Below are 21,336 nucleotides of genomic sequence, written 5' to 3'. Positions count from 1 at the left end.
CCTCGAACTTTAATATACGCTAGATTAATCGCTAATCGAAGCGAAATGGGAAAATAGCCAATCGTTTCGCCGAAACAAAATTGATCGCTCAAAAGTCTCGAAAGTTGGCGCACGAATTTTCTGAGGAAACAAGTTTATCGAAGGTCTTTTATTGTTTATTTTTAAATTGCATATTCATTTTATATAAACTTCTTAACTCACATAAATTGTTTCAAGATTTTAATCTACAATGGCATTACAAATGACGGCAAGGCTAGGCAATCAAAATAGTAGTTCAACAGATAAATATTGTACATGGTTTCTCATTATTGACGTCACATACACACACCCGATGTTATCGTTTGACTTTCAGATCATACAAACAAGGTCCGAGTAATGGATTTCTATAAAACACTCGTTTTATAGAATAATTTTCATATATATATAAATAAAATTTACTGTAAAAGCTAAAAACTGAATCTCGATCAATAATAAACATAATTTTACAAATATTAATAATTTAGATAATGAACTTATTTATTTGCAGCTTGAGGAATTAAGTCAAATTTGTTATTTATTTGCATCACATATATATAAAAAGCTTAATTTTTTTATATTATTGGCATTTCGATAACGAGACCACAAAAATTTGATACCTTACATAAAATTTAATTCCTTAAAAATTGAGACTAAACACTAGTGATAGAATTTTTAAAGTAATTCTATTATATCACGATTAAAATTAATACTTTTGCGGTTATTTCGATTTGACGTTAATAAAATACTTAAAAGCGATGCGGCAGTATTTTATGCAGTCGATTGAAAACTTGTCGATTGAAAAAGAGTCGCAGAAAATTTTTAAATGTAAAATAAAATTTTTAAAAAATTTTTCAACTATAGAGAACCAATCGCAGTTGGTAAAATAAATTTTTACCAACTATAAAGAATCAATCGCAAAATCAGTACACCCGCTCTCGCGAAAAAATTTTCTATGCAAGCTGGAAATAGATTTGGACGGCAATGACGAAGAGAGATTAACTCGTTTCGAGTGGGAAGAGAGAATGTTTTTCGAGAAAATCGGTGAAAGCCGAATTGAAAAGAGTGAAATTCAAAATGAATGCAAAGTATGCGATTATTGCAAAGTTTTGATGGTTTTACTACGTATTCCTTTTTTTTTCTAACTTCTTGAGCAATATTGCGCAATTTATTGCGCCTTGTTTGTTGGTGCGAGAAATAAGTTAAAAGTCTCGCGTCGGAATATTTTGCGTGCCATTATTAGTGATAGTCTTGTTTGAATTCGATAGAATGACTATTACGTTTCTATATAAATAGTTCTATATTAGATTATATCGAACGTTAAAGTCCACAGAGAGTAGATTAAACGAAGAAAAGCTAATTAGGGTAGGTCTGATGAAGATATCACCTGATGACATGATCGATATATTCATTCTTCATCATTGTGTCAGAGATTCTGTCTCATCTTGAATGGATGAATCGTCCTACAAATTTCCTTTACGCTAGAAATGTCGATATAGAAAAAATAGAATTGGGGAGAGAGTGCATCAGTGAGAGTCATCAATTTTTTTCTTTTCGTGTCGCGAATCGCGTAATCGATCAATGTCCCGGTATCGATTCTTATTGGCTGCCGAAGTACGCCGACAAATCTAGCCTGAGCAATTCGTTTTCATTGAAAGAAAATCACGTACATACACTTTTCTTTCGTAAACGAGTCGTCTCAACGAAGACACTCTCTTTTTGGATCACGCAAAACGTAATCAGCTCGCTCTGAATCAAATTCTTGTATATTTTGAGGAATTTTGATGATTCCGCTTTGATAGAGATTGGGGACACGAAATGGGGAATAAATAGATGCGTGCGAGAGACTATTTTGAGAAATATATTTTTTTAATGCTAACAAGAGATATACTCATATAATTTCTGCATTTAATTAAAAAAGGGAGATAGAAACATATGCACATATTAATTAAGAAATAATATTAATCTAATTTATAATTTTCACTTTTAGAAATTTTAAATTTACATGAAATACCGACATTTTAAATGTGATCTATATTGTGCAGCGAATCGCAATATTCAAAAAAGGGATCAGAGTTAATAATTCAAGATGCATATAAATCATATGAAATCAGATGTATTTTATTGTCCGTTATAAATTTTGCTTTTGTGTTATTTACATAGATATAAAATATCTCGATTGAAATGCGAGCTAACAAATGAAAGAATACAATACTCGAGTAATTTTTTTTCGTGTTGGGAAATTCAGTCTTTTCGCGCATAAAGGTACTGGACGAAAATTTGCACTGAAAACCGGGATTTGCGCGAGAAAATGTAATTAATTCTCGTCAAGTGAATATTTAGGAGCGCGTGCGGCATTTTATGTGACATTTCGCGACAATGGGGAAACGCTCACGTCGTACCACCTGGGACGCGGTTTTAATGATCGACTTTCAATAGAAGGCTCTTCAATGATATTGAGATTGACATTCGTTCCATTAACAACATGCCCAGTGGACGTTCATTTAGACACGAGCGATTTTTCGTTCAAAAGTATGTACTTTGAAAGTTGCACTTTTTTTTTATTCTTTAAAAATGACAGTGTAGTGAATTTTTTTTTTTTTTTATGATCTGTTACCGCTTTTCAAAAATATATTTTAAAGAAAAATTTCATCACATATTGTTAGCGGTAACTTTTTGTTGGTCTCAGATTTTTCTGAATTGAAGATATTTGTATAAGTTTTGACACGAATGGTTGCAAAAAATCTATGATTTATTACAATGCGATTTTAAAATTTTTTCCGGAAAGAGAAGGGTGCGAGGGGAGAAACGTATATTTATAAAAAATGAAGCGTCGAAGAAGCTCTTTCATTACAAACGATGACTCACAGATTTCCAGTGAGGGGGATGAGTCAAAGCAACCGTCCTCGCTTTGCGCAAAAAACAGTTTTTTAAATTTTCTTCTTCCATCTTTAATCGTTTCTACACCTGACTAGCTAATGGCAGGAAAAAGCGAAACGTCACTGCAAACTGACATAAATGGATTGCATCGAGTCATTAAAAAGATCACGACTTGCCGAGGACCTTTTAAATTCTTGAAATCGATGTGATTTTATTTCGAATAATATAAAAGCGATAATTATATTTTGATAATATTAGAAAAATCAAAAAAGAGAAAAATATTATAGAAACCGATTTAGTTAAAAAAAAAAAAAAACTTATTTTACGTACACAAATTTTGATTCGTGATCTCTCTATTACACTGATCCATTTCAGTTTCGCGAAAACGTCGAGAGAAACAGTTAAATTGGTAATGGAGGATTCATAACAGGTAATATGATAGGAATTTCACCATTTGGGAAAGTCAGATCGCGAATTCCTGACATTTAGCCGAGAATTTTCGATGCGAGTAAGCATTCGTCCCGATGTCTCGCGAAACTGAAATTCCGGATGCATGTCGACTTCTTTGCAACACTCATCAGGTACGCTCGGAATTTCGTTAATGCGTGCACATGATCATTTTTTACATAAATCATGCCATTACGCTTATATCAGGTGAGAAATTAATCGAGTCTCAGGCTATATTCAGTGATTTTATCGAGCCAAGACACGCGTACCTTAAAGTGTCCTAAAGTAATTTTAATTGTCTCTTGTAGATGAGAATACTTGCTTGTCAAGATTGTAACTTGCATTCTCTAACAGTATCTCAGTTATTTCGTGTTAAAGGATTAACGCAGCACAGTCACATGTGTGAAATGCTTTGAAGACAGTGATTTATTGTAATCAAAATCAAAATACACACTTGAAAATGTACCAAGTTTTATTTTTAAGCATTAAGATTGCAAAATTTTTTTTTTTTTTTTTACAAAACATTTGTTAATTATGTTTTAAATAACAAATAATTTGATGTAAAATCTTTTGCATCTCATTAAAATCAAGAGAGATTGCGTGTGAAATTTTCGATGAAACATTTCAGCACATTTCTCTGAAAATCGTCGTCCCATATTTCCCATTCATTCTATAAAATGAAGCGAAAGAACATGACCTTCAAAAACGTGAATATTTTCAACGTGATATCTTAAATCTCACATCTCAATTAAATCTCACAGAGATTGTGCCGATGCAACTTCAACCGCCGAATCTTGCTCGGTGACCTGAATTCAACGCTCACACGCTCGATTAATTAGTCTCCATGAGTGGCACCCTTCTCTCTCACAAAGGTATTTGAGACCCGAGTAGCAAAATCATATTCCTAGTTTGATTTTCAAATTGCATTGCACTCGAAAAACATATTGTTACTATTTTCGTTGTTTTATCCTGTTTTTCTAATAATTGTACTACATTTGTTCGAATCTTCAACTTTTTCTATTTACATTTTATTTATTTATGAAAATGTGTAAAACCAAAAAAAAAGGAAGGACTTAATAAAATTTTCACGCGATATAAAATTATTTCATGAATACCTTTTTTAAAGTAAAAATTTTTCGTTCTCTGTAATTTCATTAAATTAATTATACGTTTATTTCGAATATTTTAATAAAATAGCAAAGGGATTTATTACGGGGCTTACATAATGCATTTGGCGGTAACATGCTAGGCAATATAATCAGGTATAAACGTTATTATATTAATATAATGAGATGGAAATATTCATAATATCCGTGGCATGGCTTCACAGAATTTTGTTTATAATCGCATACAATAGAAGCCATAAATACCGCGGTTGTGTTTTAATGCTATTACAATTCGAAAATCTTCTACTTTTCATTACTCATTGTTATTTTACTTTAGCTAGATGATATTTAATGCTGTCAATCTAAATTTATACATTGATAATTATTGAATATTTGAATATTTAATTTTCTCCAATTTTATTGTTAGCTAATGAAAAGAGATCGCTTTAAACTTTTACTACAAGGAGAAATCGATCTTAAATTAATTACAGAATCTGCGAATGAAATGATTAGGTTTTAAAGAGACATCTTATGAATAAAGCGTATTGTAACCGATATTATTTGGCATTATGGCGCGTCTTTGTCCATCGCTGTAACCTCAAGATATGACCGGAGTTTGCCACTAATCCGTGCCAAAATCATTTAACCGAATATCTTGCAATTGATCTTATCAATGCCTTCAGGGTAGGTCAAAATGTCCTTTGTGATATCCAATATTGTGGATTCTTCACATTGTCTCACGAAAATGAAGGAATAATGAGATTGAAGGCTAATTTCTATTCGCTAGTATAAGTCCATTTTTGCAAATAAAAATAACACTAAAATAAAAGTTTTTAATCTGGAAAAATCTCTTCAATTTGTTTGTAAATTTCAAGATAAGAAATAATACAGAATATATATATATATATATATATATGTGTGCGTGTAAACTACACTATGTAAAAGGAAAATTTTTAAGTATATAGAAATATACAAAGTGTCATTATCAAGGTGTTATAATAACATAAAGTCATTAAGTAGCATATGCAAAAAGTTGAAAAAAATTAATTTTTCTTCCCGAGACTCGATTTTCCGCCGTTTTATTGCAATTATATCTCATGTATCAGGCGTGTCTCCCATTTTGTAATTTAGCAATAAACTTCTTAATAGACAGAATCGATTCGTTATGCAGATGCCAGGCATTACATCAGGCTGTCATCGCAAATTAAAGAACGTGCTCTAATACTTTGAAGAAAACACGAAGAGAGTTGAAAAGAAAAAGAGAAGCGATTACGAAGGAAAAAGGAGCGTATAATCAAGAAATATCACGCTATTGAAAAGCGGATAATAATTGCCGACTAAAAAAGGTTCGATCGACTTCTCGGCGGGAAAGTCCAAGGGATCGCGGCAAGTTATTTCATCAGCGGCGAGCCTTGAAACGCCGATCGATCATTCGAAGGATAGCAACCTACCTCGCAAACCCTTCGAGATACGTGAACGCCCTTGGCCCGAATCGCGCCATTAACAAACTCGAAAAAGCAACGAGCTTTTCTCTGCATATTCACTGCGAATTGAATGTTTACGCAATAGGCGTTTAGATTACCAAGCTGGGGCAATCGCGCTTTGTCTCCGTGCGATTCTCAACCGCACCCAACCAGTACAAATCTCTTCCGCAGATTTTCACTGACTAATCCGATTCTCCGAACAGTCCGCAGCTTACTTGGCAAGGAAATTCCAATTAAAGTTGTAATCGTTCGACTTGCCGTACCGGCCCATACCCGGTACAAGATCACGTGATCCGCGAGCGAAATCAAGAATATCGCCGTTTAATCCGCATTTCACTCTCGAACATTCAGTAACGTCATGTACCTCGTAATCTAATATACCTGAGCAAAGTAATATGAGCGGCGCGCGGAGTTCTCTCGGCGATGATTTAACTGAGATTAATGTGAAGCAAACCCATGAAGCTCATAACGAAGATAGAGCTTAAGCATCTGTCATTTCTGGATCCTCCTGGATCTCTCAAATACCGAACCAAAAAAGTACATTTACGACGAATAGGACGCAACGTTGTAATAATTTGTCATATCTTATCAGTAAGGATAATTTTTTTAAATTCATAAGATTAACAAGATTATAATAAATCCATGGATGAAATTCTCCAAGATGAAATTGAAACAACTGCATAATGAGATATACCTGATCAATTTGAGTATTCTATAATTATTTGAATAAATGCGAATAAACATTATTAGATTACAAAGTACATTGCGGAAAATTTTTCATAGCGGAGAAATCGCATGAAAATAAACTGCTACTAGAGATCGTAGTAAGACGTGACAGATGAGGCGTGCTGAAAGTTCGCCACAAGTGAAAACGCGTAAAGAAGCCTAAGAAGCATGCTCGTTGACAGCCGTGTCGATAACCCCGAAAATCGATCCATCAGTCGTAATCACGATACCTGCTCCCTCACGTATATTTAATGTAACCTTCCATTTGTGCGAGGCAGTGAACGTGACATCTCATAGAAACGAGCATGAGAGGAATACGTGCTCTCTCTCGAGTTAGCTGGCCATAATCTTCGAAACGTGAACTTTGACGTGAAAGATGAAAAGCTTTTTCGTGGAATACTTGCTCAACGAAAAGGCATTTTAAAAATCTCCAACTTGTGTCTTCTGCTACGGAGAAGCTACGTTATTATAATCTCATCGCCTGAAAAGTCTGGGAATAGAAACATCTATCTTTTTTTTTTAGATACCGAACTATGACGTTTAAAGCATTATTAATTTTTAAAACATTATTAACCATTAGAAATTTGAAGATTCTGCGTGAGATTTGAGGAAAAATAAACTCGAGACTCACATTTGAAACACTTATGTTGTTAATTACCACGTCTGAATGAATATTTCATCACAAAGGAAGCAAGGAGAAATTTCCACGATTCGTTATTGTAGCAACTGTATAAACTTGTTGCGAATATAAATTGAATCTTAGAAATGAGACGTTAAAAAAAAAAGCAGATTAATGATGTTGGTTAAGAAACATACCGCGTTTCCGTTATCTGCACCAGCGGAAACATCGTATCTTTGAAGCCAACGAGATGTGTTTATTCGGAATCGTGACAAGAAATTTAAAATTGAACTTGCCTGGAAACAATGCGTCATTGTTAATGCAATCAGCTTAATTATTATAGGCTGCCGCAAACACCGACGCCATTCATTTCATTTTTACGCTTTGAAGCATTCTTTATGACAAATATTTCGGAGTGTGTTGAAAAAATAATAAAAGATAAAGGTGTTGAAAAACTACGCAGTGGAAACTTGGCTGAAACTGGAGCAGGAAACTTAATCGATGCAACGCGAAGCGCGGAGGAAAGTACACGAATAGCTCGAGTGGCTTGATGCGCGGCGATATATATATGTTACATCAGTTCCTATGTTTTCTGCGCGGAAGAACTACGGGGATAGGTTGTAAAATTTACGACGAAGAAATACTGCGGCTGGAAATCGCCTCGAGAGGAAACGTGCGCCCGTAAAAATTGTACAGTGCGAAGCACGAAAGAATACAGCGCATTGGAAAGAGAGCAGAAATTATCACGCGGTACTTGTGCATCTTCGCGTCTCTCGATAAAAAGGACTGCAATAAGGAAGTAACAAAAAAAAAAAAAAAGAAAAAAGAAAAGAAAGAGAAGATTGATAGTAAAAGAAAACGGTAGTGGGTCACAGCTGTCAGAGACAGCGTCGTGGAATCTCTCTCCGAATCAGTGCCCGATTAAGCCAGAGAGTGGAAGTGCCAGAGGAGGGCTCGACGGCGCGCAAGAGCGGCCTTGTATGCGGCCTCGTACGCCGATTGAGCAGTGGCGGTAGTCGATCGCGTCACCCCGTGATCGCCTCGTGCGACGAGAGAAACGGGGGTCTGAGAAGGGAGTGCGGGCCCGTCAGGCCCGGCGGTAGCGGCGACAAGACGAGTCCCAGCGGCGATTGCGCCCTCGTAACCGGGGAGCAATTGGTGGTGAGAACCGATAGCACCACGGTGTCCGCATCCGCAGGGACCCCCCCTGGCCGCGGTACCCCGAGCCGACGGCCCAGTCGCGATCTAAGCCCCTCGAAGAAGTCGGCGACCGGCCAGCAGGATGCGGTGGCCAGCCACGGGGGCGGAGGTGGTGCCGGTACCGCGTCGTCGTCGTCCGGTGGTACTGGGCAAGATTGGCGGAAGCTAGTCGGCAGCATAAGGCGCAAGGTGCGCCGCAAGACCGCTCAGAATAGTTCCAGCATATCTGAGGCCGCTCTGCAGGAAACGACTAATCGTAATCAGGATGACTTCCTTAAGGCCGCCATGAGGATCTTCCTGGTGGTGTCGCCGCCGATGGGACGTGTTCAGGTAAATTCGATTGTACCAATAGACCGGAACTTTTTCTATTCAATTTTTTCAAGTTTATAGCTTGTGGTTCGCAAGTGGCCGATATAAGAATTAATAGTATATATATATATATATAGATGAACTTTTTTCCCTTGTCGTAAATTGCAATCGCTGCAATCTATATTGGCGTACTACTTCTTTTTAAGCCGATTTAACCGAATAAAACATTTGACGAAAAAGAAACATTTGATGTCACCAAGGTAAAAAGATGCTTTAAAGTTTCCACGTAAAACTCGAAACCAATCGGACGCTTTGACTTGATAAAAGAAACTGATAATTGCCTTGCGGATCTAAGACCTAGATTCTATTCCTTCTCCCAAAGGACAATCCGGATTTATATGATAAAACACGAGACAGGAGAGAGATATATATCTCTTTTATCATTCTACTTAAAGTGTAACAAGAAATGTGTTATTATTTTAATCTTCTCAAGGATCGCGAAACAATTCTTCATAGATTCCAGTTTTATCTGTGTTAATCATATAACATTGTTATTATTATTTATTTCATTAATATTCATTAAAATATATATTTATTTATACTAAATTATTATATAAATGAATAAGAGATGAATATCTTTTTTTAATTTGTTTAAATTCATTAAATTGTTCGTTTCTCTCATTAATCGTACATCTATGAGGTTTTATTACAATCATGATGCGCCATTAATTCGGTATATAATTTAAAAATTACCACAAAGTGTGTGTGTGTGTGTGTGTGTGTGTGTCTGGTAAATCACAATAATTAATCCTTTAACACTCCGCAACGAGTGCTATCGCCCGGATCGGATATCCATTATAGTTGTTTTCGCAATTACGTCGACCGAGAAGTACATTATTCGTCAACGAGCCGCTCGAAACGAGAACATCCTGTTCCGATGATGAAACGCGAAACAAATTGTCTCTTTATAAAATATCCATGCAGACGGAATATTGAACAATTTTCCGATTGCCACACTTTTCACATTTTTGATTGAAGATCATATTCGGAAGATAGTGATTTGGAGGAAACGCGGTAATCAAAAATTTACGCACAAAAAACATTTAATACTTTACTGTCAGAAAATATTAAATTAATTATCAGACCACTTACACGCTAGTAGATATCTTAGGCAGATGTCTTACTACTTTTCCAAGGTGCAAGTTGTCGACCCAGATTACAGAAATTTCACCATATAATACACCGCCGATAACGCGATGAGTTATCTCGTTCGCTGCTTCGCACACTTGCGTTCGTCTGAATATATCAATCAAGCTATGCCTGAATACGCTCGAATTGATCATTCCGATTAAACAACACCATCGTGATTTCTAATCTACGTTTCGCTTTGGCTATTCCTTTTTTTTTTTATTTCTTTTCTTATCAGGTATGGGTGGATTCAGTCGCGATACGCGTGATATAACTCGCCGACTAATCGATTATCGCGCTGTTTGCACCGCGACCTTTTGTCTGATGTAACAGCTGTATTCGATGACCCGCTCTTCGACTACAACCGCTAGAATATTTGCACGCGATCGTATTATCGCGTAAGTAGAGGTCGATTAAAGATAATTAATGATAATTCTTATCCAGATGAGGAACATTTGTTAACATTTGTAACATTAAAGATACCGATTATTCATTAGAATGTATCATTACGATGCTCTTTTCAACGAAAAGAGTTAAGTTTGACATTTTGGCAATTTTCGTCATATGTTTTTATACTAAATTCGAAATGTTATCGTATATGAAGGAAAAATGATATATGCCGAGCGCTACAGCATATTATCTAGTACATTATTTGAATTTATAGTGCGACATTCTTTAGAGATAAAATATAAAATAAAATGACGGAAATTTTTTTTCAAAGCATAAACAACATGCGTATCATTGTTTATGCAACGAACGATTTGTATAATTGATTGCGATGCACCGGGAGATAAAAGGCTGCTTCGTAACTAAAATGTATCCGTAAAAAAAATTTCTGTACATAATCCCTGCGCTTATTACGTCACTACTTTACCTACTTTAATAAGAACCTCTTGTCAAAATCAAACATTGTATTGCGCCGTCTTTGTGAACAAAAAAAAAGTCGTTGGTAGTCGTTATTTTTTCAGACAAGTAGACAATTCAGAGCAAGTGTGAAAAGAGATGTTCGCACATACTTTAATTTACACAACTGCTACGGTAAAATTTTGATAATGCAATTCTATTATTATTGTTGTCGCGGATTCAATTTGATTATCATAAGTAAAGTTTTTCGAAAATCTGCAAATTTAGACAGATAATAAACATATAACTCCAATCATTAAATTCCGAGTAAATTTTCTTTCAAAGTACATTTATTTTTTCTTTTCTTTGCTTTATAACGTGTTATTACAAACGCTTTTTTGAACAATAGTGACATTACGGGTCAAAGATATCTGTTTACCCTGACCCAGATTTGAAAGCATTAGATCGAACAAATGTCACGTGATAACATAGATGAAACAAAATACACATGCATGTGACAAGCATTTAATGCGTTTCGATTTGCTTTTTGTGTGCTGTCACGTAAGAGAAAAATAGATCCCCACGACTGAACTTTATCCTTCATAAGTTGAATTAATTGCATTTTATGTATTTAATCAAAACAATTCTAACGTACAATTCCAGAAATACAATTTTAAGGAGTAGAATAGCGATAAATTTAACAGTATTTACTAAAAATATTTTAGATTGTCAAAAAGTATTATTACTAATCGCTTTAATTTATTCAATATGAAATGCCATGCGATGTAAAGTCACGTTAGACTGTTATTAACATTATTCGAATGATATAAAAATTATTTATATATCGTTGATATTAATACGCACGTTTTAGTTTACTAAAGTAGTTGAATGAATATCTTACGATATAAAAATGTTGTCTTTCCTCCGCATAACACATTTTGCAAAAAGATCTCAGAATGTCATCGAAAGTGATGATATATCTGTGATATCGAGTGCTCGTCTCATTTCCTACAGAATAATGTGAAAGAAAAATAGGGGAGAAAAGGATAAATCATTTCTTTCGACCATTCGCATACGTCAAAATCATGAATAATGCGTTACTTATTTAAACACGTGGATACAAAGCGTAGGCAAAACCATTTCTTATTCTTGACGATTCTTTTATAATTTTATTAGTGGTAGTTTTTGAATTCATCACAGAGCGTGTCACGCAAGGTATAATTTCTAAAAATAAATAGCCACGTATAATATCATTCGAAAATCGAAGCAATCGCTAGCGTAATCGCGTAAGCGAAGCTATAAAATAAAACATTGTATTTTAATAAAAAATATTATAACTTGATTGTCCATCAAAGATTATGAAACGATAATGAAAATTCCGTTGGCACAGTGGTAATATGAAACTGCAAGAAAAGTAGAAAGGAGGAAGGGATCTAGAAGGGAGAGTATATCGACCATCAAGTGGCCATCTCGTCTAACGGAAGGGAAGAGATGGTGTTTTGCGAGAGATTGATGGGTGGCCGGAAATATATGGGCGGGTATAAGTAAGAAAGAGAGAGAGAGAGAGAGAGAGAGAGAGAGAGAGAGAGAGAGAGAGAGAGAGAGAGAGAGATACGGATCGGAAGGGTTCGGCGGGAGTTGATGACACGTCGGTATACACGATCTACGATTTCACTCACCTCGGTTATGAAGTCTCGAAAGCGAACGATGGCAAGGGATAATCTTTGGCATGATGCCAGCTAGCCTAGCTAGGCTTAAACCCCGCAGGTTTTCTACTTTTCCGTGCCGAGACCTTGCCTCTCCATCAAATCTTATCGACTTTAACAGTGCTTCTCAATTTCGAGAAATATATCGGCTTAAACGCCAGACTCGCCCATTTCCGAGCTATTTGAACTCAATTTCTTTTTCTCCTTGGAGAATTGAAATTATTATCATCGATCACATGTTATCTATCGCGTGCAGAAGTACATATCTTTTCTTTTTTTTTTGTGAACCTACATATGTACATACATGCGTAGAAATAGATCGAGATTGAAAGAAAAAAAAAAAAGATTTATATCTCTCGAAATGCTTCTCCATCCGTTTTATAAAGTCGTAATAATTATAATGATTAATATAATGAAGTTTCTACAAAGCTAGATTACTTAGCTTACTTATACATGATGATACCCCGCAACTGCGCACCCTAGAACGTTTCGTTATTTGAATTTCCTATTGTACAACGTTTAGAATAATTATAGTATTTTTCGTTTCGAGGTAATAAATGATGACAAATCGCGTGGAGACGACGTGCGCTAATTACTTTCTCAGAGCAATTACGATCACGCTTGAAGATACGGCGGGCAATTTAATGAAGCTAGTTTGCGTTTTGATATAGAATTTTCCGATTATGAGATTATAAATCGGGCCCTATTTAACGGAGTTGACAAGTTTCGTAGTTGCATACCATCTCCTTGGCGACGTATTTGTGTTCTTGATAAGACGTTGACGAAATAAAGCCCCGAGCCATATCTCCACTTATGCAATACGTTGCTTTCCTGCTGCATCGCATCGGTCCAAGTTCAATAAAACATACACATAAGCTGCGCGTATTTCGTTATACTTACAAATATTACTTATAAATATTTTATAGAATATGATAAAGTACTTTCCAATATATGGGATGATTTGAGATATTGTACAAAATAGAAATAATATTGTAAAAAATAAAAGCAAAAATAAAGAAAAGATAATTCCAAGATATTAGTAAGTTAAAATTTAGTAAAGTTTAAGTTTAAGCTTTTTTTTGTCTCTCATTAATTAAAATAAGACAATTATCTTTGTTTCTCAATTTTTTTTTCAAAAAAACATCATTTATCCAGATATTTAATCCTTACTATTAAACGCTGCATTGTCTTAATTAAGAAAAAGACAATTTTATTAAGTTTTCTTTAATATATGTGTATTTTACGATTGTTTTTCAGTTCCATCAACGAAAAGAATTCCGTCTTGTCTTTATCATAAAATTTATCAGCAAGCACAGGACAAACTAATTTTATCCTAAATTGCTCGTATTTTAATTCTGCACGATCGCAAAACATAAGCCACTGCGGTCGGGGCGTTTGCAGTGTGCCCAATTTCTCTAGATTTAGCACAGCTGGCGCAGAGGAGAACCTTGAAATTACATTGCCGCTCGTGAAGACTACGCTAGATGAAGCTCGATATTATTATACCGCCAGCTTAACGTTCTCATCTAATACTGGAGAAACAGATAGAAACACCGACATATGACATATGAAAATACTGTAGGGGCTGATTTCTGATATGAATCAAGATGTTTACAATGTCAAGTGCAAATCATACTAAAATGCCAAATAAAATTTCACAGAATAATAACTTGATAATATTTTAATCGATTTAATAAAAATTTTTTATTTCTTTTACTACTTCAAAACGAATTAAATAATCATATATTTGATTGCGCTTTGATTCGTGTTATTTGTTAATGAAAATATAAGGAGTGTAGGAAATATGTACAAAGAGTGTAATTACAAACTAAATAACAGGACGATTATTTTTGTGAGCCGTATATAAAATCTATCGATATTCTAAAAAGTTGTTAAATTTTTAGCAAATATTTGAATAGCTTTAGCTTGAAAATTTAGCACGTGAATAGGCTTGCCTATTGCGGTTTATTGAAGCATCGGACGTTTATAGTCTTCGATGATATGAACTAGTTTATAGGTGGACGGTTCGGGATGGTTAATGTTCTAATCGTAGTCCATTATTATCGAACAATAGCTCTGTCTGGGGAACATATTAATAACGACGTACAAGAAGAGATATAAAATGTCTATAAACTTGTATAATATACGAGTTTATTATATTTTTAAATTTATTAGCGTCCCACGCATATACATATATATTTTTATTCGCGCAATCAAAAGTTATATATACAAATTTTATATCGATGAAAAAGTAGTCATTTACATGTGAATTGTTTGTTCGAAAGAATTGTTTTGCTTGAATTATTAAAATATTTATAAAACGAGCGAGATAAAACAGGCATACAAATCGAATGAATAAAATTCATGGATTTAAAGAGCGCATGTCGGAGCAGGAAAGCATTAATTTCGAAACCAAAGTGCTTGCGTCGCGGAGCACCGCTGAAGTAGATACGTTTGCATATACATTTACCGCGAACAGTATTATATCTAACAAAATTAGAGACCTGGATCAATTTATAAGACGCGATTTTAGTTGACTTGTTGAATTTATATTCAATCACATGCAATCTAATTCCGAAAACGGTAACTTGTGATTTATGCACATGTATGATATCATTGGAATTACAAAGTTGTATAACTTTGTATATCTGTCTCTCATAGATCCTACATAAATCCTATTAAATAACTAATTCATTAAATTAAGTTTCATTAAAGTTTGTTTCATTAAAGAGAATTAGTTTTTTTATACAGAGGCTTTTTCAATACAAGCACACTACCAGAATCTCTTACACTTTTCTCCTATCATTTCTCTAATAAAAATATATTTATTTGTTTTTATTAAATAAATTACAATCTCTAATAATAAGTGTAGCAAAAACATGCATATAAGCAATAAATTATAATTTATTCAATGTTTATATATACACACATACAATAATAAGCAAAAATATTTGTTTCACTCACAGCAATTTCAAACTTATATTTTGAACGTATATTATTACGATACTTTATAATTTATATTATGAAAAAATGCTACTTAATTTTGTAATAATTTTGATTTTTTTTTTTGACATAACACCGCTCTTACAGTAATATCGTCAGTGCATATAGTGATAAAGGTGAAATTATATTCATCTCACGGGATTTCTCGCAATTGCAAACCGCACGTTTCTCCGCTTGCTTCATTATACGAATACCGGCGAATTCAAGCGGATAAGCCAGAACAAGAGAAAAGATCGAATATCCGTATCCGCGATCAAACTAAAGTTTTATAGTCATTCAGTTTGCTATTATATGAATGCATTTCAGCCGACGTGATTTGGCAAGCTTGTTAAACAGTTGGAATAAAATCATGACGTGCGGATGCAGCGGTTCCGTTGCTTTTTCTGCCTTCTGTGCATCTTTGTAACAACTGCGCGAAGATAAACGTTTAAAGAACTTTGTTAAGTGAATTGTCAAGTTCTACGACGCAGAAAGCAGAATTTTCGTGAAAATCTTTCAACTTTTAACCATCCCTTTATATTCTGGACAAACAGAATAGCCGGATTTAGATGAAGAAACTAGAAAACACGTAATGATTATACTATTACGTTGAAATAAATTATTTATTTTTCTTTTTTTTATTATTTGCTGTTTAAATTATAATTATATTTTGTTGATCAAGTCATGCCTAACATATCTGAATATTAGATTAATATAAACACTTTTTAGATAAATAATTCGACAAATTTCCTAGATTTTATATATTAGTATTAAATTAAATTTATTTAATTTTAAAAATTGTAAAAAAAACACATGAATATTATGTTTGAAAATAAGAGAGAAGCTAGTTGTGAATCCCAAAACTTTTTTTGATAAGTAATATAGTTTATGTTGAATTTTGATATGGTTAAGTTGATATAACACTATAAGCTTATTTGCGGGAAACTTTACGAGGAATAACCAACAAACTTTGGGTAATGTATCCTTTAAGTATGATAAATTAACAATTATATATATAATCGCCAGGGAGCATACCCTAATCACCAACATAGCAATGAACATTACGATAATATTTATTGGCTATTATCTAGCAGCTATATGAAGAAACATTATAAACAGAAATTTTTCTTTCTTTAAGAAAGAAATATGAATTTAATAATTTTTATTCTTTTCAAAATACGAATATGAAAATGTAAATATTCATTAAATCTAAAAGAACGCAAAAGTTTTATTTTATCTTTTGAAATAAGTTCCTCTAATTGCTTTATTTCATTATATGTATATGATTAATTAGATTCTGCATTTATATGTGCAATAGCAGCTGATCAATTATTTAGCAATTGTTTCTCGCAAATCGGAGTTACGGTATCCATCAATCACAGATTCAATTGCTATTCAACTAACATGCAGTTGTTCTTAGATGCAGATCTGTTGATCGTAGGTATAGTAATCATTTATCACATCTGCAGCTGCATAAAGCAGCATAATTTTAGTTTCATTCAACATATCGCTACATGATCGCTGTTCCAGTTTTTGCTACTAAAACAGGGCACAATGTAATTTCCGCGTTTTAACAACTACTAAACTATTCGTTGTACTAAAGCATTCTTGTATCGCATTTTCTCTTCGTTACACGAAAGGCAATTTTGCATTTTTGATCATTTATTTTGATACATTTTTAAATGAAATATTTTCCTAAATTTTCAAAAATTGTTTATTATTATTTTTAAGTGAAAATTCATATTTTAATAAATGACTGTTAAATTAATATTAGCTTTTAACTGTGATTTATTAAATTATTCGATCACTTAATAGAAATCTTATCGTTTGATCTCATTTTAAGAAGCTTAAGATAAAGATTTATTAAGAATATAAACTATTAATAAAAAAAATAAGAATATGTCTGATCATTTTCTTGCAAATTTTATGTAAATATTAGTAAAAAAACATTTTACAAATAATCAAAATCTTATGAAAAAATTACTCGGTAATAATTTTCAAGCTAAAGTTTCTTGAATTTGAATTGAACATTTTTCGTTCAATAATCTCTATTCAGATGCTTTACTCTTTTACTTCTGCTCGTTACACAGTGATCGTACGTGTTGAACTTTTGATGGAGCTCATTGGATCTTTCAATAAGTATTCTCGATCGAACTGCATCAATACGCGCATTTGAAATTAAACAACGAAATTTTAATAAAGTTCAGGAGCTTGATAAAGCACATCAAGTTTTCCAGGAGGAGCGAGGAGAATATTGCGACGCAATTTATTTTCTGTCGTCTCTTGCAAACATGCTGACTGTCCTCGAACTCACCGCAAATGATAGTTTGTCGAACAAATCTCATCGAGTTTGCTATAGTCGCAGATAACGCTGAACTTTTTTTATTCGAGTTTAGATCAGAAAGAAAATTTCATCAACTTTATGGCGTATATTAAATAAGATAATTTTAAAATAATGTAGAAAGTAGATTTTATTTCAGATTTTTAAAAAAGTTTAATTTATCAGCAAAATTAAGTTTCTGAGAGAAAAAAAACAAAGGAGACATACTATTCATTCTATAAATTCGAAGCGAAATGCATTTATATGTATATAACTTCTATCAGTTCGTTTTTACAGAAGATCTCGAGAGAATATTGCTCAAACGGTTTCAAATGTCTTTAATTACAAGATGCTATTGTTAATTAACAAGAATTATATTATTTCATTTCATCGATATGATTTCAAGATAGTAATTAAATGGCAATATGTAATATGAGAAGAATAATATTGGCACGAAAATAATGCAAAATTTTCATCATTAATTAAAGAGTAATTGTGATTTTGTGTTTATTATCTGCCTAATTGGAAATTAAATAATGAAAATTGATGAAGAGAATTAACATAACAAGAGACTCTCTTATGACAATTGATCAGTTTTACATTATTATTTAGATATTAGTAAGGATATAATTGAAAACTCCGATGCAATTATGTATTAAATACCAGAGGAATGTTGCCAGATGATTGGTCTTTCCTCGAAGTAATAAAAAGGATTTAAAATATTTCTCAGCTCTCTACGCAATTATACAACAAATCACAAGCGACTTTTGTTAGCGCGACGCTTTTCGTTAAATAAAAAGCTGACGAGTTAATAGAAATCAGGCTTTTTCCACGTTCGCCGCTGAACAAACGGCCGCACTTACGGAGCATTTAAGCGGCGATAAAACTTGCGAGAAATTGAAAGCTACGCAATTAGTTTGTCCCAGCTAGTAACGAAATGTTTCTCTCTTTAGGAAACCAAAAGTTCTTGTAATGTCTATCGGTGTTTATAGCGCGGTAAAAGTCGTTCGAGCCGATCAGAATCGATTCGTCTGACCATCGCGCGCCGTTATTACCTCGATTCGATATATTATCATATCGACTGATAATTCCTGAAATGTTTAAGTCGATTTCTACTATCATTTCAATTATCGGGCGTACGTATACACCCGATAATTCGTCAAACTGAATCTCTTATGTTATCCGTTACATTTACATAATTTTCGCCTCCAAGTGTCAGTTAATCGTGATAATAATGCTCCTTCGCATTCAATACTGAGATTCGCCATTTTATTCACAACAACTTGCTATATATAATATAATATTTACACTCAAAACATTTTATTTTATTAGTTTTAATTTTCATTTTTCAGCAATAATATTGTGCAATATCTCTACGCGCATGCTATGCGATTATAATAGTTCGAATAAATGAGCTATGAACGCTCAATTTCATTCGATTAATTTCTATTCCTGAGCAGGAGCATAATTCCATCTACGAGGGTGCTTAAGTGCCTTATGTACATAACGATCTTGTACCATACAAGAATCATAAAAACTGGGAGCGAAAAAATGGAAGCAACGAGAAGCGAGAGAAAACGATATAACGCTGGAATGAGAGAAAGAGAAAACGGAAGTCATACAACAAAGAATGACAGATTTAATGTACGTATTTAAAAAAAAAAAAAAAAAAAAATTGATATCATTTTGGAATAGGCTGTTGCTTAAAAAATAAGTTATATTACAAGAGTTACCTCGAAGATGTGGAGAACGCTTTTTTCATAAATCATAGTTCATGGGAGCAAATAAATAACGAAACTTTTATTTCGAATCAGACGTTACTCTTGAAAAGAATTTTAATTTAAGACGCAGTTGTGTTAAGATATCTCATCTTAAAGTTCAAAAAAGTTACATCGACATTCTTAATGGCATTCTGACTCCATTGGACATTCTAGATGTAAATCTGAATTACCTCTTCCATAATAATTATGGAATATTTGCCCCGGACAAAATTTTAATCTGAGCCAACGTTTCACAAAATCTATACAAAACATGCTACAAGTTACACAAACAATCGATGATTATCGATGAATCCAAGCTCGTCGATCTATAAATCTCTAAGATCGCAGATGTCACTCTAACTGAATTTACGCAAGCGCGAAATCTCGTCGTTCTCGTCTCACCCGATCCAATTAGTCGTCGCCGCCGGTCTCATTTGCTCTACTTTAATCACGGCCTTCGTTCCAAATCTGACGACTCTACACTGGTGGAACATCACGGTCGACAAATTTGTAGTAGCCAAAACTTCTTCTGATCTTTCAACTAGCGCGACTCTTGAATTTACTCTCGACTTTTTTATAACCGAATGACATGTCCATCTTCCTCGCTCTTCCTTAAATTAGAAAATTCAAGTAATAAAAAAGAAATTGAAATAATCGGTGGCAAAGACTGATAGCGGCAATTTTAAAACATAAAATTAGTTTTTCAATCTAGTGGATAAATGATAGGCTTTGACAACAATTTATTAACTTTTTTTTATTTTTCCGATATTTAAAAGAGTTGCCTTTTTTTATCTCTGAATAATTTTATATTCTTTTATATTTAAAGCTATCAAGAGAAGTGCTTGATTCTATTACAATTCGAAGCTAACAAAAAAATTTTTCTTTTTTTTCTATTTTTGATAATCTTATTTAAATTTCCATTACTCAGACACAGAACTCATATAATTGCTCTACAAAAGAATGATGATATAAAATATTTAATTATAAAAATGTTTCGATAATATAATATTTGAAGAGAATATTATTAATATTTAATTTAATGTAACGCGCTCTTGCGTCTTTATCACATTAAATATCTCAAATTATTTTTCATCTCTCAAAGGCAACTCATCAAAGCGGCGAAACAATCTCGATTTTGCAGACTTTTCCGCGTATCAAACTGGAGATTCGATTTAATGTCTGTCATGTTTATGGACAGGGGATCGAAGAAAATTGCGCTGCCTGTTCGTCACCGTGACAATCCCCTGAAAATCCTCGTAATCTTTAGAATACAGTGGCCGGAAGGAAGATGTGTCGAGAAATGAGTGCGACGCAAAATCTCATAGCGTAAGGAAAAAAAAAAAAAAATATTACAGCAACAACAGGCGACCTTATCGCCGACTCTTCAAGGTGTGCCGAGTATAGAGCAAGATGCGCGTCCTACAGTCGCAATATTAAACTTACACGTGACATTTAACCGCAGGGCATTCTCACCACTCCATTAAATGCGCTACTTTCTAGGTTAACGTTCGAGTTATACACTCACTTTACGACTAATATCGAAGATCATTATTGGCGATATTTCAGATATTAAGAGCAAACTTTATGAACCGCCTTCGCGAACGAAACTTGCGTCACATTTGCATTTTAACAGGCGCGTGGGGCAGAGGATTCGTGAAAAAAAAAAAAGTGTACTACACGACGTTGGTATCGCTCCACTATAATCTGAAATAAATATTTCGGTATTATAAATGATACTTTGGGCATGAGGA

General features: G+C 33.7%; 1 protein-coding gene across 10 annotated transcripts in view; it reads left to right on the top strand.

The window, feature by feature from the left end:
- LOC126852400 (pleckstrin homology domain-containing family G member 5-like) overlaps positions 1–21,336 on the top strand; it is a 113,534-nt gene that overhangs the window by 57,043 nt on the left and 35,155 nt on the right. Inside the window, exon 2 of one of the 10 annotated variants that reach the window (XM_050597186.1) lies at positions 5,620–8,807. The exons of the other annotated variants lie outside the window; for them this stretch is intronic. Within the exon in view, the coding sequence (XP_050453143.1) occupies positions 8,763–8,807 (45 nt within the window). The 5' untranslated portion in view covers positions 5,620–8,762. The remainder of the gene's footprint in view (positions 1–5,619; positions 8,808–21,336) is intronic. 10 annotated transcript variants of the gene reach the window in all.

This window comes from Cataglyphis hispanica, chromosome 10 (assembly GCF_021464435.1).
Source record: "Cataglyphis hispanica isolate Lineage 1 chromosome 10, ULB_Chis1_1.0, whole genome shotgun sequence".
NCBI classification, from domain to species: domain Eukaryota; kingdom Metazoa; phylum Arthropoda; class Insecta; order Hymenoptera; family Formicidae; genus Cataglyphis; species Cataglyphis hispanica.
This window is presented reverse-complemented; position numbering and strand designations above follow the sequence as displayed.